This window comes from Bombus flavifrons, chromosome 15, assembly GCF_040668555.2.
Source record: "Bombus flavifrons isolate JBK064 chromosome 15, iyBomFlav1_principal, whole genome shotgun sequence".
In the NCBI taxonomy this organism is placed as follows: Eukaryota; Metazoa; Arthropoda; class Insecta; order Hymenoptera; family Apidae; genus Bombus; species Bombus flavifrons.
The window spans coordinates 2,897,399-2,910,527 of record NC_138456.1 but is presented as its reverse complement, the minus strand read 5'-3'; the positions used below and the strand labels follow the sequence as shown (position 1 = coordinate 2,910,527).

At 36.1% G+C, this 13,129-nt stretch overlaps 1 protein-coding gene across 7 annotated transcripts in view; it reads right to left on the bottom strand.

Annotated features, from left to right (window-relative positions):
- The window catches only part of LOC138187694 (venom dipeptidyl peptidase 4), a 301,114-nt gene that overhangs the window by 80,067 nt on the left and 207,918 nt on the right, over positions 1-13,129 (bottom strand). For all 7 annotated transcript variants that reach the window (XR_011175244.1, XM_069128730.1, XM_069128733.1 and 4 more), the window contains one exon: positions 4,068-4,237. Coding sequence is in view for 6 of the 7 variants with exons in the window: in XM_069128730.1 (XP_068984831.1) it covers positions 4,068-4,237 (170 nt within the window). In the remaining variant the exon portion in view is untranslated. The remainder of the gene's footprint in view (positions 1-4,067; positions 4,238-13,129) is intronic.

Below are 13,129 nucleotides of genomic sequence, written 5' to 3'. Positions count from 1 at the left end.
ATCTCTTGAAATTCAACAAATCGACGTTACACAACATTGCGTTGCTTACGTTAAAGTACATACATTACTGTAACATCCACTTACTAATTAATCGAGTTCAAGTGTGTTAAATTTCTTATCAACAGTCATAGTACTCTTATACGACTACAAAAAATTTCATGCTACGAGAACGAGCTGTATAGAACCCGATAAAAAAATTTCGTTGGAAAATGAATTCCTTAGAAGACTGTGTGTCGATACTTTTTCGTAGACACTTTTTACTCGAAAATGAAAACCATTCGCCAAGTTTTTCCAGGGAGTACTTGGCTTATGGAGTTTCCAGGGGTAATTGATACATAGTAAACGGTGGCGACTGACGGCCACATTTCGCAAGTATGCTTGGCCACGTACATATTTCATACTCATCCGTCACGGAGATTAAGTGGCTGCCAACACGTGGTTACCCTCGGCAACGAAGTAATTTTCAAACCAACCACCTCTCTCTTTCTCTGTGTAACTTAATAACAATCTTTAACTACCTCGTGGAAGACCAAAGAAAGTTAAAGAAGCTTTTTATATACCGAAAAGACAAATGAATCAGCCTGATGGAAAAGCCTTAGGGAAAGAGTAACACCTCGAGGGCGTTGTATGCAACATGGTTACACAGGTCGGTGAGCTTTAACGTTGTCAACCACGCTACGATTGCGCGAATTAAATTGTGTAAGTTGAAGTTGCCTAGAAAACCGGACTCGTTAGAAGTTGCAATGAAAAGCCACTGGAGTTAACGGTGGGCTGTATGTAATTTTATTGTTGCGTAATTTTTGTTCGGGACTCGTCCCTTTTTGTAATTGGGACATTCAAAATGGGACGTTCGATGGAGGACACTGTAAATTTGACAAATCGATAGAAAATTGTCGAACCTCGTTTGGAGGTTCAATATCGTAATAAATATGTCGCCATTTATATATAAGATCACGAGTTATCAGATACAAAAGAACACACACTCGTCGGATAACAAATACTAACAAGCTTGAAAAAATGAGAAAAGAATGATTCTGCAAGAAAATTTGTGCTTCATGGTATTCCTTTTTTCAGATCATTCAAACTGTATCATAAAAGCTTTTCATTTCATGAGAAACAAGGTTATTTAGATGGTCTCTTTCGTGTCGTTCGGGCAGGCTGTCTGTAACAAAGTTAACTTAAAGTATCGTTACGTTGCACGAAATCCTAGCCGAGCTAATTGTCCTCCTCTAATTTATTATTAATTAATTTCCCTAACAATGTGAATCAACTACGATGCCTGTACAAAGTCAGCAGGTGTTCTAATACTTATGAACGAGTTGTACCTAACTTACTGGACCTGGTTGTCATTTAAACGACGCGTCCACGAGAAACCGGTGGTCCTCTGGTAGTTTGTTAACGAAACGAAAAAACCAGCGACCAGAGAAAGGGAGAGAAAAAAAGAACGTTTCAACTCGAAGCATTAAATAGACACGCAGCTTTCAGTTAGCTCGCGGAGTTTCGCAGAAAAGACAAAAATTAGAGCGACCTTCCTCGCTCTCTTTCTCTCTCTCTCTCTCTCCCCCCTTTTTCTCTCTTTGTTTTCCTTCAACCGGTAAAATAGCCGGGGAAACTGGCAACACGGGCGGATGATATTAATTCCCTGGTGTTTTGTTTCGGTTGCTTGGACCCTTATTTTAACCCACGGAGGAACATGCACGTGGACGAAATATCCAGCGGATTCAAAGTTTTTCCGATGTAATCTCGCGGTGGGTATGCGTAACTCGCACGGACGATATCAATCTCCTTTTTTGTTGCTGTTTCGAGAAACGCCAGTACCCAGAGATGCTTCTGTGTCAGTTGGTCTTTTAATATGTGCGCGGAGTTTTGGTAAAAAAAAAGCCAATGGCAACATCATCGAAAATTGTTCGATTTGTAGTACAAGCTAGATTCAGGTAGGTCTGAACGTGAAAAAAATTTCCAAGAAAGAGAATATCAGGACAACTAGAAATACTCTAGAGTGAACAGATATTTTTAATGATTTCTAATCCTTCGACTGCTGTTGATGTCCATAAACGCTGAAACATAAAATTCAGCGCGTTTCATGAGTAGCTGCTCCTTTATTTCTTTTTTTTTTTTTTTTTTTTTTTTAGCACAGATATGTCTGGATCGCTTGATGCGACGTTTCCCAATATAATAAAACGTTCTTTTTAATTTGGAGTCTAAATTGAAAAGAAATTAATTCAATTCATATATTACTTTTAGCATTTTTCTGAAAAAAGCTAGTAGACGCTGTTTAAACCGACTGAATATTAACGGAACTGTCAGAAACTGTAAAATAATGACCATAATATATCTGGAATAACAAGCTGAATACTTTATATTCGTGCTTAGATTTCCAAAAGAAGTAACGTTCAAATTTCTAGCAATTTCATATTCCATATTTCTTTCAGAAAGAAATAACGTTTACGCTCTGACAAAAAGATGATCTGAAGCACAGAACAAAAATTTTATTTCATGGAGTTTGGACTATAATAAAACAGTTAAATTTTGCTTTAACGTTACGTTTAAATTCACGCAGTATGGAAAATTTTAATCCAACCATTTCTAATCCATTCACCAAATTTCAACTTTATCGCGATTCTATTTAAAACGTCAGTACCTTGAATTCCTTCCACATTTCATCCTCTCTTAACTTCTATAAAGCTTTCTGCTTGAAATAACCGGAAAAGGAGCGAAAGCTGACCGAAGACACGTACGCATATTCGTTGCACGCTCGCTTTTCGCTTTGTGCACGCGTCAAATTATTTTCTAAAATTCGATGTAGTCTCTAGAAAGCACAAAAGCTACGCGTCTTCAAGCGTCAACCCAGCTAGCGTAGTTTTCGTATCCGCGATAGCGTGAAACATCAAACAGAATGCGAGACAGGCCGCAACAAGATTCTTCCTTTGGTTAAATTTTCTTTCGGGTCATAAAATTTCTGACTCTTTGATGACGTAACTTTGCGTTAAGCTCGGATTACGTTCAATATTATTGTTACTAATATTAGTATCCATAATGTTGAATAACATCATAATCAAAGAATGTGTTATTTATGGGTAAACATGTTCGAATTATAATTATAGACATCGTGACAAAGTGTACTTTTAATTTCTTCGCTACGTCAGACGTATCAAATTCATACACTTTACGACCTCTATGAGTATGCACATTTTTTTCACTTCTTCCTTGGATTTTTATTATCATCATAATGTAACTGACTGTTTAAATGGAAACTCTCGGAAACTCTGATAGAAATTCCTTTCCTGTCATACGAAATAAGTAGATAAATAAAAGATTCTGTAGGCGTAAGGTGTAGGTTCAAACCATCCTGTAATTTTGATTCCTCTGCGTCAAAAGGATATTATATCGCATTGCTATGCAGTGTATTTCTACTACAAACTGGATACTCTTTATTTTTTAGTCAAATCCATTCGCAATCGCGACTTGGTTGAAAAATCGATTTCTCGTCGTATTTATTCCAGGAAAATGTTAAAAGTTACGTGAAAACTCTGTTCCTTACTAAATGTCGGCACAATATCCGATGAAATGGCAGAGAGGATAAATAATCTCTGCGTGCCACTTAAGAAAAGTTAGGAAGCTCGTTCCCGGAATCCGCACTGTTTACTCAAACGCCACCGTGTATGGTTACGCAAAGAAATAAATATTCAAGATATTTCAACCGAGCCAAGGAGCAGAGAAAATACTAACAAAGATAGGACACAAATAGGCTGTCACGTCGAATTCTCCGACATCAAATGTCAGGAAAACCGCGCATTATATGCATCTCTTAATCTCTGTGCCAAATCCTCTTTCAAATGCAGCACTGTTGAACGTTGCCTACGTATGTGCGAACGTGACCAGCGAATTTTGGTTTTTGCCTCGAATCCTCGTTCAAATTTCGCACTGTGCAGCACCATGAAACTACTATTTTTTGACTCTACTCGACAAATATCGTACGCTATAAAGAAAATCATAAATCCAATGTACCCCGAAAACGAAGTCGAGCCAGTTCTTATCTGCATGCAGTTTTCCATGCGAACGCTTACCTTGGGATAATGGATCGAGATCGCGGACGTGTACTGGAACGTCAGGCTTCCTGGGTAGCCGTAAAACGGTATCGTTATGATCGGTGTATGGGAGTCGTCGAAGTAACCGAAGGCCAGTTTACTGCCGCTTGGAGAGAACCATAAAGCCTTGTTCGAGCCGAACACCTCCTCTGAAATGGAACGAACAATCGTTAGACCGCGGTTTACGATAACATGCTACATACATATTGTTTGCGGTTGTTACTCGTGTGCACACAGTGTACAAGCTTGGAATTCTTTGATTCAAACGCAGTGGATGTAAGTGTGATTTATATGGTGCATTTGTTGCAACGAATATATCCATCTAGCGAATTAAACTAGCAAAGCGGAAATTTCGGAGTTTGAAATCTACGCTTATGACGAACATTCCTAATCTTTTTACTATTTTTCTTCTTTCCCTTTGATCAATATCGTAAAATAACGATGTACTTGATTTAATCTGTAATTCACAATATTTAGAAATTATATATTTCTGCGAGAATTTAAATATTAAGTGATTGCAATCGATCGCCTCATTAATGAAATTTTCCTCTGTTTCAGGCTAAAATTCCCGATATTTATTTCGTTATTGGAGTAGTTTACGGTCGCGGTGTTTTTATTAAAAAGTTATCGTTTATTTGATACGATACATATGTATGAAATTAGAACAGGCATACTTGGTGAAAACAATCTACCATATCGCAGCCATATCGTTTATTCAAGAAAATATTCTTCTCGCAATACGGCCGTTTCTACGAGAAAACCGAATTCGTATAAACGAATTCGCTGTTCACTCCCGGAAATTATTCTCTTAAATCGTGCTCCTTTAACGGACAAACAGAAAGGAGAACACACGAAGACGAGGAATTATATTCGACGCGAGACATCGTTCGAAAAATACGTTTCTCTGGAGAGCGTTTCAACTGTCCACGAAAGAAGTTTGCTCAGAAAAATATCTCTCTCTCTCTCTTGCAACAAGGAAACGCCATATTCACGGTACACTTCGCCTTTTCGTGTAATTATTCTCGTTAAATAAACAACTAGACGACGCACGAAAGTAAAGAGAAGAGATGAAAATAAAACCGGGGATGAAACACGAGAGGAAAAGTTTATATTGTACAATGTGTGTTAAAGAAAATGTGTGAGATATTTAAAAGGCATGACGCTAGAAATCAAGATAATGAGAAGAGTTCGTATGTAAAAATGTCGTTTGAGGCTTATTTTTCAAGACATAGAGAATTTAAATTTGCTAGTAGTGCGAGTCAACGAATCAGCCGGCGAAGCTTCGTCTCTATTTCATTACTCGCGTTTCGTGCTTTTCGCTCTGGTGGATAAAATTCGGGTCAAATTTTAGCAACGCGTAATACTCGTTAAAATACGTACAAAGACCTTAATGAACATGAATCAAAGTGGCTGATTAATTTCGCTATTAATTTTAATACAAATATTAATTTACATAATTTTTCATCTGCATATTTATTATATTCGGTTATCCCGCAAGTAATGCGATTTTTAGAAAGTGTTCGGTTTCAAACACTGACAATTTTCATCAAGTAACCTGAATTTTAAAAGATTAGAATCGAAAGCTTAATAGAAGCAGGCAATGAATTATAAAATATACGGAAAAGTTCATCACTGATCGATCGTCGACAGGTAATTCTTCATTAGATCTGATATATGAGAATGATTGTATTAGTTATAAAATGACCTGACACATAATAATATGGAAAATTTTCATCGATTTAAGTGTACAAATATCTTTTTCTCTCACTGCATGTGATATTAATTAATATCGATTTGATATCACGATTAGCGTTTACTAAGCTTTCCTGCATATTTCCATTAAATGGAAATTCTCCAAATATGATTCTTTTCGAAACACCCTGTATGTATAAAGATGCGGCTCACAGAGAAACGCATTTTCTTGCAGAAGCGTGACCGCTCAAACGTCCGTTTTAAAACACGTCTAAGTAATTTCTTCGAAATAATTCCACCGCTGAGCTCGAAAGCACTTCACCTTTTCTACCTTTCGTCCTTTATAAATATATATATATATATATTTTCTTTTTATATTTTACAGTGCACGCTGGCGTAAGCCAGAAAGGAGTTCACCGCTCAAACAGCGTTTATCGAACGAAACCCAGCGAGAATTCGCCGCAGCTTGCGATTTCGGCTTTCGCACGCGGCGTCGTTAACGTTCTGCTCTTTTCCTCGCACGATCTCGTCAACGCTCGTACACGTACCGAAAGATGAAAGCGTAAAAAACGGATGGAAAGGTCCTGTCAAAGAAGATCGGGTGAATTGGCCGAATTTGTGAATTTTGAATGCGGTTCGTTTCGGTGTGACAGGAATTTGGTAGAATGCGGTGAATTTTTCTGGAAATACCGCGACAGTATTTCGTAAGACAGAAGCGGGAGAGTGTTGAAAAAAGAGAGTCACGGCTTTAGTTTAAAGTTGGAAATTTGGAAAATATTTAGAGGAAAAGGTGGCAAACTAATGACGATTAAGGAAACGTTTCTACATATTGCTACGAAGAAACGTATCCTTAAATATTCTCTTCGTAGTGATAAAAATTCCTGACTTTTCTTGGCTTTGGTTTGATTATCGCGAATTTTTTCGCAAACATAATTTCAAGAAACAAAATCCTAGATTAAGTGTCTAAAAAGCTGCAAATATTTCGAAACGCTAGAAACAAAATGGCAAATAGATCTTTGAAAAAGCTTACTATCAAGAGAGCATAGGAATATTGCACATAAAATATTGATTCCAAATAAGTGCAGAATTTTTTAACGAATTACTAATAATCCTTTAATTAAACCCATTTTATAAGAAGTATCGAACAACATAAAGTATCTTTATATTCATTTATAAAAGCGAAACATCTGTCTGTTCCGTACGATCATTGACATAATCAAATAACAGTATGAAAATTATCATATTCATATTTAGAAAAAATAGGTATTTGAGCGAGAAAGCATATACTCCATATGATATAAGCTATTAAAACACTGACAGCTTAATTCATGGTCTAGTTAAATCCCCTAATCAACAGTTGGATTTAAATCACCGAAAAACTCATAAATGCCAGAAAAAAAAAGGCTGGTAGAAAAATTATTCGACTTCAATTATGACGCGTAATTATCTTTCTGATAACTAATTTCTCTTTCTCTCTCTTCCCTTTTCTCTTTCTCTCTGGCTTGCCTTTTCCGCAGGTTTCTTTGAACGATTCCCAGCTACAAATTCTGGAAACCTCATCGCAGGCGACGCGCCTTTGGTAAAACGTAAGCCACGGGACATGTTTCGTGACTCTGGCCATGATTACACTGGCCGGCACTTTGTAATTTCGATTCCCGCGATATAAATGCAATGCCATTTATGCACCACCTTTCTGAAGGGCTTTTGTATAACTTTTACCCCCGCAATTTCACTCCGCAAACCCCGCGGCCATTCGCCCTATTACGCAAGCCAGGTTTTTCAATATCCTTGCAATAAATTCTTGATCAATAGCCCTGGTGTCTTTTTAATCTATCCATACGGCAGATAAAAGGGGTAGCTTTCAAGCCCTTTGTGATAAAATCGACAGAGTCTATATATTTTCGAAAATTCCCGCTGGAATTTCCATTCCAGTGAAACTGTGTACCTGAAAAAAAAGAGCAATTCAAATAGAAATTAAAAAAATCAAGGAATTATTCTGATTCATGTCGGTACGTTCGTGTTTTAGTGGATGGAATGAAAGAAAAAATATCCTTTTGGGCAGAATGATAACTCGACGAGCAAATATATCCAGAAGCAATGCGGTTCAAACGTTTGCTGATGTTACAGAAGCAGGTAGAAGTAGAGCGATATCGATCAAAATCATTCACGGTTTACAAATCTTAAAAGTAGTGTACTTTTAATTTAATAGCCAATCGAATTGTCATTTTGTTTTATTAATTTCGACAAATATTTTTGCGGTCGTTTCATAACGACTACCGAACAGGCCAACATTTTATTTTTATTAGCTTTGGAATCAAACAGGTGTACTTTTGTGTACTCCTCAAATGTTTCAAATAGTTATTCGTCATTATATGGAAATATTGAGAATATTAAAATGTAGCTTAATGATCATATTTCTGGCTTCCACTTAACCGTAACAGGATAAAAGGATAAAAGGATAATTTCGGAATAATTGCATCCGCGTTGGCGTATTAACATTCAAGAGACGGGGAAAATAAAAAACAAAAAATCTATATGTCCTTGTGGACAGAGTGGGAGGATGGCTTTGTTGTATCGACGCGACATCATTAATACATTCGCTCTAAAAATTCACCATAATTCATGTGGGTGGGCGTTTTATTAAAAAATTTCGTTGAAGCCATGTTGCAGCTGCAGCTAGCCCGCGTATTTTTCCGAATATGAATCATCGTTTCACGGGAATTACTCCCGGAGGACGCAATAAATCTGACAGTTTACACGGACCTAACGAGTCGCCTATTTATCCGCGCAATTGATACCGTGAATCGTGATTGATATTAAACGTATAATATATATCGATGCGATCGTGTGTGAAATTCAAACGTTAGCTGATATTATGGAAGCATGACAATCCGAGCGATGTAAGAGAAAATTGTAAATATCGTCGCAACTCCTGAAAGAATTATTCTTCCAATTTGTCAGTCAATTTGGCAGTGGATCAAGTTGTAATTTTTATTGAGATATGTATAACTTTATAGGTTAGATGCGTAGTAGTAATACTTGTATGTGAATATCAGTGCGTGGAAGTATGTGTGTGCGCGGCGTCTCGGAAACAAATGAATGTAAACTGTTCAGTCGGTTAACAGTCGGATATGGAAGAAAGTGCTGAGACGCGAGCAAGTGTGTATCGATGAATATCTTTGAAATCGCTTATCAAATAAGCATATAATTATTCTAATATTAATTCCAAGTGTAAATTTAGTGTTCCTATACCATTATTTCGGCTATTAAGATCCAAAATTCTCAACAATTTTATTTTCTATCACAAAAATAGAAAAGTGGCTACAAGCTAAACAAATTAAAGCAAGCCCCAATCAATGCAACCATATTACATTCACACTGCGAAAACATAACGCACATAATACAAACAAGGCAAGTCAAATACCTAGGACTCCACTTAGATAAACAACTCATATGGAAACAGCATATTAAATCAACAATAGACAAAATACAGACAGCAAGGAGACAAATGCATTGGCTAACAAGTCGAAAGTCCAAATTAAGCATAGAAAATAAATTAAAAATATACAAAACGATCATAAAACCAATCTGGACGTACGGAATACCACTATGGGGAACAGCAGCAATGAGCCATATAAGCAAAATAGAGACAATGCAAGCTAAAATTCTTAGAACAATAGTAAACGCCCCATGGTATGTTAGAAACGAGGACATTCGGAAAGACCTGGGAATACCAACAGTCAAGGATGAGATTAGCAGATGCGCAAGAAGGTACAGAGAAAGAATAGCAACGCACCCGAACCGGCTGGCAGCGGAAACGATCAACACATCAAGCATAGAAAGAAGACTAAAAAGGAAACACCCAGCAGATCTCATAAAGGATATAACCTAACGAACACGAAGATGGTACTCCGCTGGGGGTAGCCACCCACATGATAATCAAACAACTAAAAAATTCTACCAAATGTCCAAATTGGACAAATTGTGAATGTGAAATATTAAATAAAAAAAAAAAAAAATTTTATTTTCTGTCGCGATATGTTTCTCTTGATATGAAAAATTATTTCGCGCGAAATTTCACTCTGTACGTTCGTTATATTTATTAACGAAAATACCTTTCGCTCGACTAAGAGGGACGTTGTTAAATACAGAACGACAATTTCGTGCGATTTTACAAGAAGTGATCGAAACAAAAATCGATTCCGGCGAAAATAATAGAATTTAAAAGAAAGTTGGTGATATAAGTGAACGATGTAAAATATATCGTTCAGCAGTTGGCTTGGTTGAAAATAAAAAAAAGAGCAGAGGTTAGAAGAAACAAAGGTTCTTGGTCTCTGCAGAGGTTTGCATTTAAAGCCCTTCAACGCCAGCTAATTAAGTCGTTTCGAACGAAGAGGCATGTGCCGTAATTAAAATATTCGAGGCAAAATTATTTCCACCGATGTAACGCTGCTGTTGGCAGCCAGCAACCAGCTCGAAAATTCGTGACATAACGATTTCCATGCGCGATAAATTTGTACGGAGTTGGAACTTAATCTAATTCGCGTGTTATTATTCCCTTTGTAGCTAAACTATTATTATTTATTTATTATCGTTATTTCCATTGTTGTTGTTGTTGTTGTGTTAGGCTCTCGCCCATTACAAGCTTACATAATAAACTGGTCACAAATAGAAGTAACATATAAATATAAATAGAAACAGTATAAAACATAAATATAATAATTCGTCAATTAAACTAAATTAAAGTAAATTAAACCTAATTAAACTAATTCTCATAGACAGTTATTAGAGTCAACTTTTATATATTTTACAATGAATAATAAGATATAGTACATAAATAACAAAAGCAAGAGAAACCGTAAAATAAATGAAGATCTTGGAAATACGAGTTAAAAAAATTTCTCATACTGCATCAGAATCTGTGTTACAGAGATTGGAGACTTAAAACGGACATTATTTACCCCGCCGGAAATATTCCGTTTACGGTTTGCCGGTTCTTTCTTCAAGAAAACAGTTCAACTGAAGACAAGAAAGTTACTTGAATCATATTATCTGGATCGCGAGAGCACTGATTTAATTTTGTTTGGTGTTTCATTGAAGCTCGTTCGTGCCAACACGGTGAACTGATAACATAATCGAATTCCATTTACTGAATCCTCCTCTACTCTGAAAATAATTTTACAGGATTCACGATCGCGGGATTATTTTCTTAATGTCCAGCAATTAAAATACACGAACGTTTAGAGCAGACAATCGACGTAGATTGTGTAGCCAATGATTTTGAAGAATCGCGTGCGCTTGAATTATTTTTGGAAAAGCAAAAAATGTGGAACGATTATTGGAGAACGATTCAATCTTTGAAATGGTTGTCAGAAAATGGAACAGACACGGAAACTGAGAAACACAAATACATTTAACAAACCAGTATTGGCGAAGAATAATTTGAACAAGAAAATATCAATTTTCAAGCTACACTCGAGGGAACGTAATTTGAAGTAGGCTATTTTGCGTTTCGTTTGTCACATTTTTATACTTCAATTTTATTCCTCGTTAAGCAAACGAAATAGATCTTTAATATTTCAAAAAGATATTTAATATAAAATCGTAGCGAAAAAACATGTATATCGACGAAAATTGAAAAGCTTTCTGGAAAAAGAACTTAAATGGTGAAGCCGAGACAAAACGGTGGATAGGGTAAATTGCGTTGGAAGTTTTAATATTAGCCTTCTAATATTAATACTAAGCTTTAATCTTTTAATATTAGCTACGTTTAAATTGATAATTGTAATGACTCTTAGCGAACTTTCTTCCTCTTATATTTACAGAATAAAGAAAAATTTCACTACAAAATTTCATAATTCTACCACTTAACTAGAAACTACTCTCGCCTTATATCTACTTATTACATCCAGCGTTAGCCCCTTTTCTTAAAAAGTTCTTCCACTATTTCATATTTCATTGAAACACTAGAAAAATACCTCCTAACGTTAGAAAAATACAATTGGATTAAAAGTATGAAAAAAATGTAACAGTGTTAAACGCTGTACAAGCTGTATCGAGGCTGATACCTCTTTTTAAAAAAGATAGTTTTCAAAGAAGATAGATCAAATAACACGGTGTAAATCGTAAAAGTTTCGCAAAATCGTGCAAAATCGAAACGCTCGAGCTGGCGAAGCTTGTCTGCAAGATGTAAGATATACGTAGTAATACGAACAAGTTTGTATAACACTATTATGGTAGACGTACACGATGAAACGATAAAGGGATAAACGTATTATGTTTGTACGAGGAGGATGTAAAAAGGAAATTCCCGCTTCGAGATATTATACGGCTGATCTCTTGTATCCAATAAAGCTAGCAAAAATAAAGTTGCTCGTTTGTTATCTTGAAAATCCTTTGAGCTGTGTGCAAGCTTTTTTTAGTATCGGTTTATTCACCTCTCCTACCTTGCTTGTTTATTTTTTTTTTATCCAGATTATTTCGTCTAGGTAATGAATAAATTAATAAAATTGTTTTCATCCTTTTACCCAGTGTTTCGTCCCCCGTTTCTTACGGCAAGAGAATATTTTACTCTTTGAGAATGTAAGCTTGTACAACAACGAAGAAATCGAAATATTATTTCTTTGTCGGCAAGATTTTCTACGTTTCTGCTATCAAATATAAAAGATACAGATTTTCGAATCTTTCTGAAAAATGAATATATATTAATAGTTCTTTTCGTATGATCGCATTTAAGACGTGACATTTCTATATTTATAAATTATACAGTGATACGTTTCATCAAGACACGAAATTTATAGTATTCTTTCTTTTTTAAGGGTTACAATTTTTTAAACTGAAATATAACAATTCCTTGCAGCGTCGATCTTTCGATAGACATTTTCGCGTACGAGTTAATTTTCGTCAGGAAAATTTAAAAGGATGCCGACTGGTTCGCTCGTGGACCAAGATAGTCAGTGGCCCTAGGAGAAGAGCAATTTCTATCATAAACATTAGCTACTTTATTTTAGTTTTTTGAAACGATAGTGACAAAAGAGCACGCTTGTTATCGAAACTGCAGACGTAATAAGCATTACTCACAGGCTGGAGAATAGAGGGTTGAAATCGAAGGTAATAATGGCTGTTCGATACTTTGCACCGTGAGTTTTCCACCGATTCATCGGTAACAATACTTCGATCGTGCCTCGAATATCGACTCGAATTGGAAAGTTCCGAGCAACGCTCCAGAAGAATCGAAAAATCTTGGGAAACTCGAGGCTTCGGTTATCTCCTGGGTATCGTAAAATTCCCTACCGAAATTCCACAGCTTCGATACGTTTGTCTTCGTTCTTGCGAAAGTATTAAACGTT